At 42.8% G+C, this 19,240-nt stretch overlaps 2 protein-coding genes across 2 annotated transcripts in view; one reads left to right on the forward strand and one right to left on the reverse strand.

The window, feature by feature from the left end:
* The window catches only part of EXD1 (exonuclease 3'-5' domain containing 1), a 29,636-nt gene extending 15,704 nt beyond the window's left edge, over window positions 1-13,932 (reverse strand). Inside the window, exons 1-8 of the mRNA XM_004712756.3 lie at window positions 13,800-13,932; window positions 9,969-10,037; window positions 7,320-7,377; window positions 6,898-7,025; window positions 4,976-5,034; window positions 4,032-4,118; window positions 357-461; window positions 139-219 (exon numbers count right to left, since the gene is read on the reverse strand). Of these exons, the coding sequence (XP_004712813.2) occupies window positions 139-219; window positions 357-461; window positions 4,032-4,118; window positions 4,976-5,034; window positions 6,898-7,025; window positions 7,320-7,377; window positions 9,969-10,037; window positions 13,800-13,932 (720 nt within the window). The remainder of the gene's footprint in view (window positions 1-138; window positions 220-356; window positions 462-4,031; window positions 4,119-4,975; window positions 5,035-6,897; window positions 7,026-7,319; window positions 7,378-9,968; window positions 10,038-13,799) is intronic.
* Window positions 13,933-17,238: 3,306 nt separating this feature from the next.
* Window positions 17,239-19,240, forward strand: part of CHP1 (calcineurin like EF-hand protein 1) — a 47,887-nt gene continuing 45,885 nt past the window's right edge. The window contains exon 1 of the mRNA XM_004712723.2: window positions 17,239-17,431. Within this exon, the coding sequence (XP_004712780.1) occupies window positions 17,365-17,431 (67 nt within the window). The 5' untranslated portion in view covers window positions 17,239-17,364. The remainder of the gene's footprint in view (window positions 17,432-19,240) is intronic.

A 19,240-nucleotide genomic window follows, 5' to 3' on the forward strand; every position in this document is an offset into this window, starting at 1 on the left:
ACCTTAATACTAAACCTATAAATATATGCACATAGATCTATTTCCCATCCTCATATATAAATATATTTACATATGTACATGCCTTGATTTAGACCTCTATAAATGCCCTTTGAAGAGGCCCATTTTCTTTGCTCGTACCTGGGTGTCAAAGACATTATTCAACAAAATTCCATACTGGTGAGATAGACAGTCAGAAAGCCACCGACAATCATGGATAACCTAAGGAATTCAAACATGGAGAAACTAATTAGGATGCCAATCTGTCATGGATAATTTAAAGAATTTGAAGATGGGAACAGACTAATTAAGACTTGATTGTTAATCTCACCAGCAGAAGAATCAATTTACACACTCACCTTCAAAATTCTCTTGTCTTCTAATACCATCTTCAGTCCATTGTTGAAAGCACGGCTTCCCAGAAGGAAGATGTCAAACAGGTAAACGCGGCTCTTTGTGGCCACCTACAATAGACCATGCAGTGACATGCACCAGAGCATATTTAAGAACTGGGGGGGGGGGTTTGAGAAGATTGGAGGACCATAAATTAGACTCTTGTGTCAACAATACTCCGATGGAACAGGATCAGGACTCCCCAACTCTGGCCTCCAACCGCCTCTCCAGGTGCAAACTTTGGGACCCTCCTGACAGCCGTCTTGTTTCCAGGAGCAGCCAACATCATTTTTTATGGTTGATTCCTAATTGTTAAACCAATCATGAGTGCCCAAACCTGTCTGAATGATTCTACTGAAGTGGAGGTTGCCATCAATTGCCTAGTCAACTAATGACTGTGGGCTTCCTACACTTACCTCTCTCTGGGCTTCTATTTCAACCATAACTATGTGGTCCGAGAAGACGAGGGCCACTTCTTTCAAGAGTTGGCGAAGGAGAAGCACAAAAGTACCCAGTGTCTCTTGAAGACACAAGCCAGCACTCTGCTGTGACCACTTCCAGGACATGGAGACGAGTGCAGTGGAACCCTGGATATCATGGAAGCTGCCCGTGGCCCTACAGAAGACCTGAACCAAATCCAATGACTCTCCATGCTGTAGGTTCTATCTCTGTGGCTCTCCTTGTGAGGATGGTCCAGGACCAGCAACATTTTATCCCGTTGTCCCGAGGGTCCTTATGAGTCGGAACTGACTCAACAGTACCTCACATGTGAAGATGCATGCCCAGGGGTTCTGAAAAGCTCATGAGCAGCCATCTAAAGGGCAACTATTGGTCTCTACCTGTCCAGAGGAAAGAGGAATGATGAAAATCAAAGACGCATGATGTCAACTAATCCAATGGATCATGCAAACACCAGTCCCTAAGACACTTGAGGCCAGAACAAGATGGTACCAGGTTACCACTACAAACTACTCTGAAAGGCTTCACACGAGAAGGTCTTGAAGAAAGTAAGAGAAAAATGTGTAACAAAATTCCAAACCATAAAAAAAAAAAAATAGGCTTACTGGTCAGATGAAGATCGATGGCACTCGTGAAACAACAACCCTTCCTCACCCTTCAGGTCTGGAAATGAACTCGCCCCTATGGCTCAAGTTTAAGGCCAATGACTACTATTGTTGAGTTGGTTGCAACTCAGAGAGCATACATAGAACAGAACTACGCACCGCCCAGTCCTGGGCCAGCCTCACAATGGTTATGCTGGAGCGCACTGGTGCAGCCACTGGGTCAATCCATCTCATTGATGCTCTTCCTCTGGCGCTCGACTTCCATGTTACCAAGCATGATGCCCTTTTCCAGGACTGGCCTCTCCTGACAACATGTGCAAAGTCTTACCACCCTGCTTCTATGATGCATTCTAGCTGTGCTTCTTCCAAGACAGACTTGTTTGCTTTTCTGGCCCTCCTTGCATTACTCTTCACCCCTAACACAAAGATAGCAATTCTTCCTTGGTCTTCAACAGCCAAGGTCCAGCTTTCACATACCGCTGAGACCACTGACAATGCCACGGCTTGGGTCACGTATACCTTTGATTCCTCAAACGAACATTGTCCTCGCTCCTCCACACTTTAAGCAGGTTTTATGTTAGGCTGCAGATTTGCCAATTCAATACCTTGTTTAATTTCTTGACTGCAGCTACCATGAGCACTGACTGGGCATCCAAGCAAGATGAAACCCTTGATGACAATCTTATCTCTGTTTATCATGCTGGTAATACTCCAGTTGCGAAGATTTTGGTTTTCTTTACAGTGAGTTGCAATCCATATTGAAGGCTGCAATCTTTGATCGTCACCAGCAAGTGCTTCAAGTCCTCTTCACTTTTAGCAAGCCTTCCCACCATCCTGAATCTGTGTTTTTCTTCATATCGTCCAGGTTCTTAGATTATTTGGTAAACATACAGATTGAATAAGTAAAAGTATGGTAAAAGGATACAACCCTGATGCACACCATTCCTGATTTTAAACCACAGCATTCCCTTGTTCTTTTTCAACAACTGGCTCTTTGTGGATGTGCAGGTTCTACATGAGCACAATTGATGGTGTTGTTCTATACTTTGTACATTCTATTGGGTTACCTTTCTTTGGAATGGGTACAAATATGGACCTCTTCCAGTCAGTTGGTCAAGTAGCTGTCTTCCAATGGCAATATGAATTGTTAAATGGAAAATGGATCAACTGATATACTCTGTAAATTGTCACCTAATTCACAGTAAAAAGTTGGAAAAAGGAAAAAGAAAAGTGTGCATTCACCAGAGCAACCTCTGGCCACCGTGGCGGTCCCCAGACTTGGGGAGATGAATGTCTCTTCAAAAGGCTCATCATCGAGTAAGAACGTGGACAGCTAGGAGCTTCCTTAACCCAACAGCCTTTGAGGAATTCCACAGCGTTCCCCTGAGCATCCTCCTCCAGCCAAGAGGCAAATTTTTAATTACTTGGGAGCCCTTTCCCAAGTCAAGTGGAAACAATAAAGCTTCTTTTTTTTTTGCAGAAAAAAATGTGACAAAATAAGATTCTTACTTTGAAAGCAAAAATAAGCCCACAAACATAAGGAACATTTACGCTTTTTTCCCCCCACAGGTCTAAAGAAAGCAGTGATTCCCCTTTTTGCTTTCTCCAATCACAGCTTTGCGGTTTAATTAATCTCACCAACAGCACCCCTGGAGGTGCAGTGGGCTAAGCATCCACCTAACTGCAACCACAAAGGTGCGAACCATCATTTGTTCCTTGGGAAGCTGTCTGCTCCCATCAAGCTTCACAAGTCTCAGAAATCCCCAGGACATTTCTACTCAGTTCTCTAAGATTGCTACAGGTGGGAATCAACTGAATGGCAGTGGTTTTTTAGTAGGAAAACAGATGTCCCCCCTACACACACACCAGTCGCAGCCCCCTCTTCTAGTTCCAAGGCCTTCCCTTTTGGGCTATTTTCCACGTATTTTTTCACTCCCCCGAAGTGGCCATTTTTCAGTTGGCCCTGTGCGGCCTTGCGCACTTTCCAGAGACAGCGTGGACTCTCGGAGTCTGTTTACCCGAACTTCCTCTTTCCTCCTAACAGTGACTTGGACTTACAAAAGGGCTTCTACCGCGTGAATTCTTTCAGCGTTGAGAAGCAAGAACCAGGGAAAGCCAGCCCAGAAACCTAACGTACACATACAGGGGCTATGATTTCGTCCAAAGAGAAATGGAATTCCTGCACGTGTAACAGCATGCAGAATCTTGAAAACACTACTCCAAGTAAAAGAAATGAGACATAAAAGAACAACTACTATATGACACCACTTAAAGCGAATATCTAAAATAGGCAAATGGACAGAGACAAAAACATATTCGCAGTCACCAGGGACGAATGGGAATTATTCTTTTTGGGGTCATGAGTTGCTGCTATTCGGGTGACAAAAGACTCTTGGAAATAGACTGTCGTGTCTGTTAGTTTACAAGACAGACAATGTGAACAATGTCACTAAGCCGTACACTTTAAAGTGGTTAAGATGGCAGACCTTTGCATATATCTGTTTTATCATAAACAATTTAAGAATGAATCTACCCATGCATCTATAATTACTTCAAAAGTGTAATTCTTTCTCTTGCCTGAAGCCAACATAGTTTCCCATGACGACACACATTAGCGCCTTCCACAGCCACACTCAGGACACTTTGCTTCTTGAAGTGGAGTATCTGGTGGGAAAGGGGGCGGGGAAGGTTGAGAGAGGGAAGTCCCCAGGGAGTAATTAGCATAGAAATTTAGCGATTCTAAAGAATTCTAGGTCTTGCTCTTTAATGAAGAGAAAAGGAGACTGGATTTCCATTCCATCCTCACTCAGCATCAAAAAGGCTGCAGAATTGAGGATACTTGTCCGGAAGCCAGGGCATTTCCAATGGCCTCATATACACATAAAAGGTCGACAATGAATAAGGAAGATGGCAGAAGAATTGATGTATTCAAATTACGGTGTTGTCAAAGAATATTGAAAGTTCTGTGGGGGTCTAGCCTCAGAGCCATTGCGCGTGCTAATTCTACCTCCTTTAACTTTACCTAGGTAAGCACATGGCACCGTCCTTTGCTTTCAGTAAGCCTCCACTACAAGGTCACTATCTCAGACAGACCTTTTCTCTACAACCCTCCCTCCCCATTACAAAGCAGGACCTCCTCATCACTCTACTTCATTTTTCTTCACGCCACTTAGCACCACTGACTGCCAATTATTTGTTTACTGTCTAGCATTAGAATGTAAACTTAAATGTGCTTAACACAATGGCTGGATGGATGGATGGATGGATGGATGGATGGATGGTGATAATAGTTGTACGAGCTGCCAATAAAACGAATTAAAAATACATAGAGAGAGAATGTAAACTTCTTGAAGATAGGAACATTGTCCTGATTATTGTTTTACCCCAGGACTTAAAACAGTCACTCAGCTATTTGATAAATTAATAGGAAAAATATAAAAGATCATATAATAAGAGAGAAATGATAAGGCACACACACGATACCTACAAGAAGACTGGGAATGATGGAGGGAAAAACTTACTGCAGCACCAAACTTCTGCTGGAACTGATCAATCACTGTGTAGGTTACCTCCTCTTCCTCTACAGGAGAAGACGGCTTCAGGTATATTTATCTTCCTTGGCAATCCATTAGCCGTTCCACTAACTTTGGCCATATTCATCAACTCCTGCCCCCTTGTCATTTTATTTATTTATCTCCCTTGTAAGTTTAAATATTAACATCATCCCACAGTTTCCTGTGTTGCAATGACATGCAAGTCACCAATAGGACAAACTGCCAGACAAGTGGTGGAAAATGTCTTAACTACATTAAAAGCACAGTCCATAGAGGCGGGGAGGATAAGTTGGACTTTATCAAAATTAAAAAGTCTTTAAAAGAATGGGGAAAAAACCCCACAAGACTGGGAGAAAATATTTGCAAAGCACTTTTCTCACAAAAGACATGTATATCTAGAATATATAAAGAACTCTTAAAAAATAAACTCTTAAAACTATTAAAAAAATGGGCCAAAGTGGTGAACAAGTATTTTACTAAAGATAATCAGATAGCCAAAAAGCACCAGAAAACACACTTAACATCCTTAGTCATTTGAGAAATGCAAATTAAAACCACAATTAGAAATCACCCATTAAAATTAAAAGATGTAGAAAAAAATCTCTACAATGGCCTTTTACACTCCTCTCTCAAAGTGAAGCCTTAAAACAATCGACAAAGTCCTCCTGGATCCCCCGCACCCCACCTCATCTCCTACTACAGTGGTTCTCAACCTTCCTCAGGCCACGACCCTTTCTTACAGTTCCTCATGTGGTGGGGACCCCCAACCATCAAATGATTGTCGTTGCTACTTCATAATTGTAGTTGTGCTACTGTTATGAATCGTAATGTAAATATCTGATAGGCAGAATGTATTTTCATTGCTACAAATTGAACATCATGAAAGCATAGTGATTCATCACAAAAACAATGTTATTATATATTGTGAAATATTTATGTCTAATGACAAACAAATGAAATTTTGTCTGGAAGCATGGTACAGCATGGGTAATAGTCTTCACGCTGGGTACTCGTATGTGGGCATATCTGCATATGGGCGGACTCCTAAGACCATCAGAAATATGTGTTTTCTGATGGCCTTAGGTGACCCCTGTGAAAGGGTCGTTCGACCCCCAAAGGGGTCGCAACCCACAGGTTGAGAACCGCTGTCCTACTACATTTCCTCTTGCTCTGGCTACACTAGTAGCTCCTTGGTGTTTCTTCCAGATCCTGGCTCGCCCCACTCTCGGGTCTTCGTATTTGTTCTAGCCTTGGTGGCACAGATGGCTCAGTGTTGGGCTGCTAACCTTACCATTAGCTCCACAGAAGGAAGGTCAGGCTTGGCACTCCATCAAGAGTTACAGTCTCAGAACATGCAGGGGCTCTTCCACTCTGTCCTCTGGGGTCACTATGAGTCGGGATCAACTGGAGGGCAGCAAGTATGCCCAGAACACTGTGCCCCCAGCTATCCACATAGCTTGGTCCTTCCCCTCCAGGAGACACTGTCTGTGAGGTCTCTCCCAGACCCCATACAATTGCAAAGACTGCGTGCCTTCCGCCCAAGACGCCATTCTATACACATTTGCTCTCTTAGATAGCTACCTTTTCAGTATTTGGCAATAGTATATATTTTACTTATTTACTTTATTTAAGGTCTTTTTCCTGCACAGAGCTGGACAAAAGCAGCGATTGCTTCTCCTGTTTGCTAGCCTTTCTATCTCCCATGCCTGGTCCACAATAAGCACTCAAACACTGACTAGACATGAACCACATTTCCCCCTTAATTCAGAGCCTAGAAGCAATGGCTCAGCTGAACACTGGACCAAAAAACCTTCATTCTAGGTTTTGCCAACTTTTAGGAATTCTAACCCACTGCAAAGAAAGCCTAGGAAATGGAGACCCAATCTCACCTGAAGCGTTGAACTTATAGTCATTCAGCAGGGAAGGGGTGGGTGCCTCAGGGGCAGAAGCAGCAGGCTCACATACTTTTTGGTCTTCATCTTTAATTCTCTCTATCTCGGTTCTTGCTGTATTTACACTATTTTTATAAAACAAAACTCAGATGAACTTGTTCCTTATTGTTGTTCCCACGCACAGATTTTGCCTCACCACAACAGTAAGGAATAGGCCCCATTTCAGTAGATGACCCATTTGTTTACTGCTTAAATGGACCTGAGGATACTACTTAAAGATGGAAGAAAGTATCTGCCTCTTACTTCTCATTTCTATTTCTTTGGGCCATGTTCGGAATTAAACAACTAATAGTTAGGTTGTTCTATCCTAATATGCCTATCTGAGAAACACCATAATTAAGACAAGCATGTTATCATACTTAACAGAAGATGTCTTTTCTCTCACTGCAACCTGCTCTACTCCATCCAGTAGTTCCACTGTAAGATAAACAAATGGTCTTTTAAAAGCATTCCCACTCTGAAAATAATGAACCACCCTTGTCCCGAAGGCACTGTTGGGTAAGCATTGGCCTGCTGACTGCAAGGCTGGTGGTTCACATCCAACAGCGGCTCATGGAGAGAAAAATGAGGCTATCTGCGCCCTTACAGACTTACAGCTCAGGAAAGCTACATAGCATCACTAAGAGTCAGCGTCAACTTGATGGCACTGGATTTGGATTTGTCATTTGCTCTCTCCTACCCAGTTTGATGAGGTACCTTAAATAGTCATTGGAAAGGAAATGTTGGTAAGAAATGAACATTGACCAGCAATAAGTAATCTTAGCAGAAAAGACTATCCAAAAGATTAAAGATTCCCAAGATGACTACCCTACACAGCTACCTGAGTAGCTCAGCTGTATTAGAAACCCTTCTATGAACCCCTTACTTATTTCCCCCAAGCCTATTTTGGAATACTAGTTCTGAAGGTATTTTTCTTCCCCATGCCTTCCAATCCCAATGCAGCTTGCCTCACTCTGTGTTTGGGGGTTGTCTCTGAAAGCATGCAGAGATCAATCCTTGCCCCTCTCACAGGCCCCCCACTGCCATCAAGTCAGTGTTCACTCTCAGGGACCCCGGTGGCTTTCTGAGGTTGTAACTGCCTATGGGCGTAGAAAGCCCAGCCTTTCTCCCGTGGAGCTGCTGGTGGTTTTGAACTGCTGACCATGCAGGTAACAGCCCAGCGTGTAACCATTATACCACCAGGGCTCCATTGTATTAAGAGTTTAGTGATGAACTCTGGTACATCCGTACTATGGAATACTAAGCATCCATGAAAAACAATGACAACTCTCTTAAATACAGCAAGGAGTGGGTAAAACTAGAGAACATATGCTTACCAAACACCAGTCAATCTTGCAAAGATAAGTATTTATTAACACTACTGCTATAAGGAAAAACAAAGAGGACACAGGGTTTACACACCAATAGACAAGACTGTGATGTTGGCAGAGGGAACGGAAGAGGGGCGGGATGGGGTGTTGAGGTGGGAGGGATGGGACCAGGAATGCAGGAAGAAAAAGAACCACATATATGGAGGGTTTAATAGGATATTGTTGTTGATTTCATTTCTTGAGATCAGCTAGGTAAATACAACTTTAAAAACAAATGAATAAAAACGCCCTCCAGATTCTTTATCTCTCAAACCTAAATAGTGGTCTGAGTGGCTTAAGAAAAAGAAAAAAGAAAAGTAAATTGAATTGGCCTTGGAGTCTTTAGTGACATACAAATACATCTCAAACAAATAAAAAGTTTAATGAGATGAACAAAATTTTTTTAAATCTCAGGGTCCAGGGAATGTAGGAAAATGTTGTATTTTACTGAATTTTAAACATTGTATTTCAAGATGAACATTTTAAACATTTCTGAAATTAATGGTGGTTTACAAGAAAATGTACATGACTTTTTTTGGCGGGGGTGTACATGACATTTTAATGGAGCTCTTTTTTCATTCTTAGGGTACAAAAATATAGTGCATCTTTTATAATTAAAAGCAGTATAATTCAACAAAATACATTTAGGTACTTTTCAGGGAAAAAGCATTGATTAAGACCACTATGTTTCAAATGTCTTTTCCCTTTAATTTGGCTTATTTGAAGCACAATCACTAGATGATGTTCCATATCTAGTCTCCTAGGCAAATATTTAGACCTAGTCTTGCTTAGTGTCTTCTGATGGGACAAATAAAGAACAAGGCTGCTTCTTTCCTCGTTCAAGTGCTTCTCTATAGATCCTAATAAACCTTTTGTGGAATTCCTACCACCATCAATGAGGCTCATTCTAAATATACCCTTCTTTGTCATTCTAACATGCAAAGAGTTCTGGAAAAAAATTGTAAATGTTTTTTTATAACTCTGATAGTGCCAAACCTGATATGAAATGCTATTCATAGTCATGTTTTATTCCACCTTGTACGATTATTCACCTGGGAGAAAGATGAGGCTGCCTGTTCCTATAAAGATTTACAATCTCAGAAGCCCTCTACAGAGTCTCTATGAGTTGAAATCAACTTGATGACAATGGGTTTCATTTGGTTTCTATAGGTGGTTGTAAATTATATCTATACAATTTATGAATACTATATGTGAATACATATGTACTCATAAACACACACGGCCTGCGACACATTTTTTCCAAAAAATCTAGAACAATTCTGATTCTGAAACATTTGTCCAAAATTTCAGGTAAGGGATTGTGAACCTGTACTACTAGACTCGCTTGCTTAGCACAATCCCTTCCTGCTTGGATGCCTAACTCTGCCCACTAGCCAAGTCTTGAGTGACCAGTCCTAAGGCCCTTCCATGGTCATACCATCATGATCAAAACTCTTCACAGATATCCTGCTCATAAAGTACTCACTAAAACAGAAAAAAGAGGGTCAGTTCTCAAGTACCAACTAACAGTGTATAAATGCAGTGAAAAAAGGCAAGACAGTACCCCATTTTATTTCAAATATTGGACTGAGGAAAACGACTGAGCTTACTACTACTGCAAATCCCAATATCAACATTTAGGGAATATGAAGCGCTCACCATTCATAATCTCATGTCCAAAAAACATCTTCACTCCTGGGATACTTCGACCAGTCTCCACATTCCTCACTGTTTAGAAAATAATTTGATTAATAAAAAGTAACACTTCCTGCAAAACTATAATGAAATATAACACCTCTCCAAAGTGTTCAGATTGGAGCTTTATAAAAGCCCTTAAATAATGGCTTCCCCCTCCCCAAACAATGAGCAAGTCATAAATTATAAAGCTAAAGTCTTGAAATAATGTATATTTCTCTGGAAAATATTCTTAGGTCCTTGGGGCGAAGGACCATCGTGTATTGTTTTTGCGTTCTTTTGACTCTTCCCGTTTCCTGGAAAGGAGTCCTGGTGGTGTGGTGACAGTGAGAAGCCACCACCTTAGGGGAAAGAGGAGGCTTTCCCTTCCAGAGATTCACAGTCTCAGAAACCCACCAGGGCAGTTCAACTCTGTCCTACAGGGAGGGCCCTTAGGGGTTGGAATTGGCTCGATGGTAATGACTTTGGCTTTGGGAATTCTAGAAAAATAATTCAAGGACGCTGACCACATTTAGAGTCTACACTTTAGATGCTTGAAAATATTACTAACTCCTGACCCAAACGCAGGGCTCTCCTGGGAGTGTGTGAAGGAGTAGACGCTTAGACGTCACGGCTCCGACAGCTGTCACTTTTCTAAACGGAAGTCTATAAACCCATAATATAATCCAAGTTCATAAATCCAAGATAATTTGTTCCACCCTCAATATTTTTTGGAAAACATTCTTATGAAGGCAAAAGGATTTAACACATTTGCATTTAAAAAAATACTTAATTCCCGTGCAACTCTTGACAATACTGTTTTCTCCTTTAAATTTGGCTTGCAGGGCATTCCTTTTGTTTAGTTCTTTTCCTACTCGATATCTAGAGCTGCTAAATTTAAAGCCCTCTCTGAAGCAGGCACTATGCTAATTATTTGCCCAAATTTAATTCTTCAATAGTCTAATTAGGTGCTTCATTATCCCTGTTTTATGGAAGAACCTTAGGCTCAGGAAGGTTAAATAACTTGCTGAAGGTCATGTTGCTGGTAAAAAGGTAGATTCATGGTTCAAGATCAGGCTTCCTTCAGGTCTCCACAACCTCTGTGTTCCCCTACACACTGGTACTCCCTGGGGGTTATGCCCTCTCCTGTCCTCGCTTCTCCAGAGATCACACCCACTTCCTATTTGTCGGGCCACCCATTATTTCTCCAGTGTGGACTCGTCCTTGGAGCACATTTCCCGTAACTAGTGGATAAACCTACTGTAAGGTTTTCAAAATGGAAATCCTTAGCTCCTTCCAACCAGCAAACCTGTGCTTCTTTTCATTTATATCAATGAATGGCAAGGCTGTATACCTAACCTTTTAAGTCACAAATGTAGGAGCCATTTTCCATTGTTTATGATTTAATTCATTACTCTGTTGCTGAGGTCATCTCCAAGTAGAATGGACCTTCTCCACGACTTGCTGCACCCTTAGTTAAGCGTCTGATCATCCCCCACTGTCTGTCTGAATAGTTCATCTTTCCTCCCTGCCTTGGCCATCCATCTCTCTGCTTCAATCCTTCCTTCAGATGCTTGTCCTGGGCACATGCTGCTTTGTCCACAGGGTACATAACACTAACAAACACGTATAAAGATACTTGTTTGACTTCTTTGTAAATACTTTTAAATAGCTCAAAATCAGAGCTCATCTTTTGCTTATAAAAATAGCAAAACTTAGAGACTCACTAGCATTTTCTTGAAATTAAGCTCCATTATTCATTGTGATGAGCATACAAAATTACTAGCAGCAAAAGCAAAAAGGTATACCCTTTATAAAAGGCTATTTGGAAATATGCATCAAAAGTGCTTAAAATATCCATAACTTCTAGCAACTTCACTTCTGGGAACCATCCCTAAGAAAACAAATCAAAATCCCAAATAGAAGATGAGTTCTTGAACTTTGTGCTTTGAAATGTCTACCCATTAAAAATTTAAATGCCATGAGAAAATGCTTGTGCTAGTGTGAATTAAAGAAAAATGCATGTGATGTACCAGACTTCCGATGTCAACTAGATAAAATCTGTGTAATTAAAGACTGGAGAGAAACACATCAGAATCTTCCATCTGGACGGAGTGCTTTGTGCAACAACCATGTGGCATTTACTGACTGTTGTCTACTCAGCACCATTATGCAGGCTGGCAGCATGCCCACTCTTCCTTGTAGGCAGTGGTGGTCTGGGTTGCCAGGGCCTCTGTGTCAGGTGACCACCTCAGCAGGGAGAAATATCCTTTGGCTCGTTGCCAATTTTCCTCTTCAGTCTGTAGTGCAAGCCACCAGCCATCAACTGAACTCAGCGGTGGGCTAGAAAGATGAATTTTGGATCTCTGGTGATGTTGGGAAATCATTGCTTCTTCTGTAATAAAAGGATGAACTCATAATTTATTTAAGTCACTGTAAGTGGGTCTCTGTTTCCAAAATGGAACACAGTTCCTAGTTGACATCGTATCACATTTTTTAGCAATCAACTTGAAAATTCATCCCACTTACAAATCTTTGAGAAGAGTCTTTGGACTCTTTGAGACGAGTCCAAGTACTGCATGTACATCCTTTAAAGATGCCCTTTCCGCCTTCTCCAGCTTGATTTTTCTTCACATCCTCACACTGAATCGACTTATGGTTTTCCAAACGCACCATGTTTTCGTGTCCCTGTGCCCTGGGTAGCACAGATGGGTAAGCCCTTGATTGCGACCTGAAAGACTGGAGGTATGAACCCACCCAGAGGTACCACAGAAGAAAGGGCTGGCCATTTGCTTCCAAATACCCTATGGGGCCATTCTGCTCTGCACCCGTGGGATGGCCATGAGTAGGAATCAATTTGATGGCAATCAACTCACTGACAAGATGCCTTTGTAGACGCTGCTCTTCCACTGAGAGCAGTGGCTCCCAGGGTAGACCTAGCACATCAGCAGGGTGGTCTGTAAATTCCTGGATCCCACCCCAGATCTGTAGAATCAGAAACTCTGGGGGTGGGGCCTAGCAAACTGCTTTTAACAAGCCTCCCAGGTGATTCTGTAAACATGAATACAGTTCGAGAACCACTGATTTAAAACTATCCCCTTAAGGTTCCCCTTCTTTTCCACGCAGTGATCTTCTCACCCAGACGCAGTGCTATTGTCAATTCCAACCCACGCACTCCCAGGTCTAAATTAGCAGACGCTTGGTTTTCCCCAGCAGCTGTGGATTTCATATCGTATCACACACACTTGTTTCTGAGTGTATCTCCTCACTAGACTGTTTTTTAAAGACAAGGGCCATATTATTTCTATTTGTACCCGTGACACCTAACACACTGCCTTCTGTACGAAACAATCAATATATGAACATTTAATGATTTAGTGTTGCAAAAGCTTGCGGCCAGCCCTATCCTAGCACACAAAAGCCCACCTATGTAACTAACAATCTACCAGTAACTTACCAGTAACACTAGCCTCTCAAATGCCAATTTTATGTTTCAATTTTGAACTTAAACATGATCATGCCAATAAAACATCTACCCTAGCAAGTTAATATTTCAGCCAGCTGGGGGTGGAGGTGGGAAAGTGTGTCTATTGAAATTATTCTGTCAAGAAAACAGAAGTGAGGACAAACATATCCAGTCATGTTGCAGTACTAGGGGAAAATCGCATTCTAACCTTCCTCCCACCCATTCCTTCCCTAAAGTAGGAAAAAAGCCTCCTTCCCAGTTGTGCTTGGGGCACAAAGCCATCAATCAAACGTGGCCATCAATCTATTGAAAGCAAACGAGGTGGGAGACTACAAGAATCAGAATGAGACCTCTCTTCAGGACAACAATCTTGTTAGGGTCCACGTGCTGGAGCACCCCCTCGAAGATGCCACCAAGCAAGGTGAGCTTCACCCTTCTCCACAAATTCTGATGGAGGAAACTGTAGTCATTGCTGGGATCCATGGCGTGCGGTTCCAAAAGCAGCCTCCAGAGAATCTTCTTCAAAGATCCACACGCGTGAAAATTAAAGCAATCTAGAATGTTTACAAGTTTGTTTGTTTTGAGGGAATGGGATTATTTCCCCTTTCCTCATACCTGTGAGGGACAAGAAGAAGAAAAATAAGTGAAATTAGTCTTATGACTCATTTTAGAAAGAAGATGAGAAAAGGATGCTTATAAGCGCTGATTCTAATTCACCCACGGGAAACTGAATATTGCAAGATTTGGGGCAAGAGGCTTGGCTTCTTTGTCTATAAATTAAAAATAATATCATCTTCCTTTTCTTAGCTAAATGGAACAAGTAAAACATTTAGAGTCTCTTTTAGAACTATTTTATTTGTACTAGTCTAGAAGAAAATAAACAGAACAAGTGAAAAAACCCATTTTTTTACATTGGCAAATTACTTTCCAACACACTGCAGTGAATTGTTTACCAAGAAATGGCTGGTGCATAGCCTCTTCTGGACTAATAACATTTCCGGGTTTGACATTGCTACCAACCAAACCATACGTGGCTGAGGACTATCACCATTTACATGTTATCAATCACTTCCATGATGTCATTGCTAGAGCCATTTCATTCCGCCCTGGTCACAGCTCAGACAATACCCTGTGGTGGCATCATCAACAAATGGCAGAGAGCAAACTGCCACATGCCACATACTTGAAGATTCTTGTCAAATTGGTGATGATGAAAATAAAGAAATGTGCAAAGTAAACCAAAAGAAATCCTATGTCCCCAAAATAATTATAATTCATAATAGATTTTACCATTATGTAAAGGATCTTTTTCCCCCCTTCCTTCTTAAGAATCTTTTCAAATAATTCTGTTCTTGGATGCCTTGGTAATCAGAACCCCGGCTCGTCTACTGTGGGTTAAATTGAAAAGTGGCTTACCTTTGCCACACTAGGAACACTCAATAAATGAATTTTGTAATTTGTTCAACTTATAAAACATTGATGAAGCAACTAGGGCCTGATTTAACTAGAAAAAGGCTGGGAAGTTACAGAGCAGTTTGCCAGACAAATAACTTTTATTTTTATGACACTTTATGGTCTCTCAAGTGCTTTCACCAATATAATTTCATTTGATCGTTACAATAGCCATTACCTAATTTACAGCGGATGAAACTGAAACACACCTGCTCAAAGACACACAGCCAGAAGATAATAAACCTACACCAGAATCAAGCACCTGGTTGGGGGATGTGTATATTAAGCCCACGGATCAGACTTGGAGAACAAGAAGGCACCAAGAACAGAGGCGCATGTAAGGCTCAGTGTCAGGCAAAGCGGAAGCCCCCAGAGTGTCTGCGAAAGCTGTGTCTTTGCTCACTTTCACCCAAAAGGCAAAGGAAGAAACCTTTACAGAAACAAGGGCCTAAACCTGGAGAAACCTAGAGCAGAGGATGTCAGTGGTACAGAGGGGAACTGGAAACACAGGGAATCCAGGGCGGCTGATCCCTCAGGACCAGTGGTGGGAGTGGTGATACCAGGAGGGTAGAGGGAGGGTGGGTTGGAAAGGGAGAACAGATGACAAGGATCTACATATAACCTCCTCCCTGGGGGAAGGACAACAGAAAAGTGGGTGAAGGGAGACGTCGGACAGTATAAAACATGACAAAATAATAATAATTTATAAATTATCAAGGGTTCATGAGGCAGGGGGTGGTGGGGAGGGAGGAAAAAAATGAGGAGCTGATACCAAGGGCTGGAGCAGAAAGAAAATGTTTAGAAAATGATGATGGTAACAAATGTACAAACGGGCTTGCCACACTGGATGTGTGTATGGATTGTGATGAGTAGTACGAGCCCCCAATAAAATAATTTCAAAAAAACCTGGAGAAACCAGTCATTAATGGGAAAAAAAATCACGTATAGTCTCAGAAGGTAACTAAAAAAAGTTTGTGAAATACTTAGAAAACACAGAAATTAAACAAATGTTAAAGGACATCAGAAAGTTTTCCCTATCCTATTTGAAATATAAAAAGAAACTCCTGTGGGTTATATAAGGGCAGATTCGAAATGTCGTTCAACACAGGCAGGCAGGTTTCACTAGGTGAGTCTAGATCCGACCAATCATAAGGCAATTGCGACAATTGCGTGAGACTACAACTTTGGCCCTCAAGAAACGTAGAAACAAAGTCGCCAAAGCCCGAGGTAGGAAAAGTTTAAACCTAGGAGGGTAAATTGACCTCGGGCAATTTGCTAAAATACTGAGTTATCAAGTACGTAGGTACGAAGTGACCGTGGTCAAAAATGGGTTTTTCCATATCTCAAATCAAGTTGAAGCCGCAGGAAAAGAACTGGTTCACCTGAAATAGTGTTAGCAGGTGGTTGTTAACGTATTCCAGGAAAACAAACAAGAATACGCCATAGGCTCAGATGCCAAATTCACTTTTAAGACAAAACACGAAATTTCAAATAAATAAATAAATTTCAAAAAAATACGCTCGATTCACTTCCTTCAGCCCTGAGGGTTTCCTTTCGAAGCAAGTTTGAGAAACCTTAATCCTAATTTCAGCCGAACGGTGAGTTCCTTACATTTCAGACTGGAACTGAAAATAAAAAGAGACTGCTGTTAAAGAAGAAACTTCGGGGGCCACCGGGCCATTCAGTGGTTGTTATCCAATGATAGTCCTGAAACAAATGGAAGAAAAGTACTGGGTGCGGCACCCAAACCACCAAAGGGGACGCAGCCCTCCACCCTCACCCACTCACCCACTCACCACCCCACCCCCGGCTTCCTGGGCGACCGTTTCCCGCAGAGCCAATCAGCGCAAGGGACCCAGGCTGGTTCGGGAGTGCCCTCAGGGGTCCCGAGAAGAGAGGACCGCCTAAGAAAAAAAAAAATGCAATTCCCAGGAGGCACTTCCTCTGGGGATATACCCTACACTTGTCCTCCTGCATCTTGTGGTCTATTTTCTGTGGTTTCTCTTCTCAACCCTCGCCATCTAACGGGTGGGAGGGAGTCCGCTGAGACACGAGGTCCGCTGCACGTTCGTACATTGCCGGGCAGCGGGCCCATGGCGTTGCCCTTTTAATTGCAAACGTTAGCACCCGGAAGGCATTGCCGATTTAACGCCGGCGGGAGCCGAGGCTCCAGGGGCGGAGTCTGTTCGGAGTCGGACTGGGCGGGCGCCTGGCTGATTTATTCCGGGACTGGGGGTGGACATCCCTACGTCGGCGCTTACGCAAGGCGTAGCCTCTCTCTTGATTGGCTGGCCATGGGTCCGCCCTCCTCCGCACACCGCCGCTGGGTTTTCTCCCAGGTCTGCTGTGGAAGCACTGCCCTCTCCCTTCGTGACCCCTAGCCTTTCCTCCCTACCCTGCTTCCCTCCCTCTCTCGCTGTCGCTTCAGGCGCCGCTGCTCCCGGCGGAGCTCCCGGCTCGGGGATGGGGTCGCGGGCTTCCACTTTATTGCGGGACGAAGAGCTGGAGGAGATCAAGAAGGAGACTGGCTGTGAGTTGGGGCGGGGTGTGGGAACGCGGCCGGGCGCCGGCGGAACTCCAGGGAGGTGGTCGCCGAGGTCTGGAACAGGGTGCCCCTGAGGTGTTTGGCCGCCAGCGCTGGAGCTTCGAGGGCCCGACGGCTGAAGGACCTGTTCTTCCCGTTGCAGCTCCCCAGCTTGGGCTCTGGTTCCTGTGGGGCCGTCTTTCCACTCGTAGACCGGAGTATCTGTCACCCGCACGGCATGGCACCCCTCTTCTCAGACCTCCTCCCACTTCCCATCAAAGCCCTCCTTTCACGTATCTTTTCTCATACCGCCCTCCTGTACAGAGGCCTCTGGAATTGTAGGTAAAGCCCCAAAACCAATCCCAGGAACTCTTGATAGATCCTGTAAAGAACATCGTCTGTTTCCGTGCCCTCTGGGCCAGAATCAAAAACCACTCACTTCTATGGGAAATCACCAGCAGGTTCTCGCCTTAAACTGGAAAAATAAACCGAGAAACCGAGACCGTGTAGTCAGGGTTCAGGAGACTTGATTTGGTGACATGATGGCAGGAGGCCTTTAAAGTATCTGGGATCTGAGGATAGGAGATTTTGGAGAAAAAGTTCAAATACCACGACTATTAGTTTTCTGCCTACGTTGAGGATGCATGTAGACCTAATTTCAGATATATCGATAATCTGCTCTGATGTTGTACTTTATGCAGTCTCTATTGAAATTGGATGCGCTCCAGAAATCTCAATTGATTATTTTTTTACAGTCCACTCTCTTCCTCATTCGCTTGAACTAGGGAACAACAGGATGAGTACTTTCTCAGTAATCATCTATGAAGTCTTGTTGTTTAAAATGAGTTTGTGATCCCTGCCTTGGATAATGGAGTAACTTAATAGGCCACATGCAGATGACACTAAGGAGTCCTGGAACCACAATCACTGGAGCCATTAAATGCATTCTGTGCTTTCTGACAAGTTCAGCTTTCAAGAACCTGGAAGGGCCATCATCTAGCCCACCCCCTTGTTAGATTGGTTTACCAGTACTTCTTTCCGCATCCCCTAACCTGTGGCCAATTAGTCTCTTCTTAAAAGACCTTTAATGATGAGAGGACCAAGGCAGTCCTTTTCATAATTTAGGATGAATGACAGACTGTAACTTGCTACTTATAATAGGCAGTAAGTAGTTGGCCACATGCCTGTACAGCCAACTTATGACTTCCTTCAACTCTAGGAGTAGAAATATAGCAAATATTAGTACATTTTGGTGCAAATATTAGTACACATTTAACAAATATTTGTACATTTTGGAGGCCATTACTGCTTGCCACACATACAGTAACTTTTATATTAGGGGTGACACCAGGATTAAAGAATGCTTGCTTAAAATAGTCAAATAACGAAGTATAAATCATAGTGAGGAGAAGAGAAAGCTCTTCTTGTCTTAGAGCGAAGGGAGCAGTAATCCAATTCTTGTTCATTTCTATTTGGCTAAATGACAAGAACCTGGATCACTATAGAACTCCTAGTTATTTTCCCTTTAGACTATCAGAACTGAATACTGTTGGAAGAGCTATTTTCCCAGTAGCCACAGATGGATTCAAGCATGATTTTCATTCACTACCAGTGCAAATGTCAAGATGGAGCCAAAGACCTAGTGCAACAGTATTGATTGCAGTGACTGGTCAATCCTGTATCCTCTGAAGATGGTGATAAAAGATGGCACAGCTCATAAGAAAATGTGGTGAAGAAAGCTGATGGTGCCCGGCTATCAAAAGATATAGCGTCTGGGGTCTTAAAGGCTTGTAGGCAAACAAGCGGCCATCTAGC

Source organism: Echinops telfairi, unplaced genomic scaffold (genome assembly GCF_000313985.2).
Source record: "Echinops telfairi isolate 266 unplaced genomic scaffold, ASM31398v2 ScPeMD7_18;HRSCAF=68, whole genome shotgun sequence".
NCBI classification, from domain to species: Eukaryota; Metazoa; Chordata; class Mammalia; order Afrosoricida; family Tenrecidae; genus Echinops; species Echinops telfairi.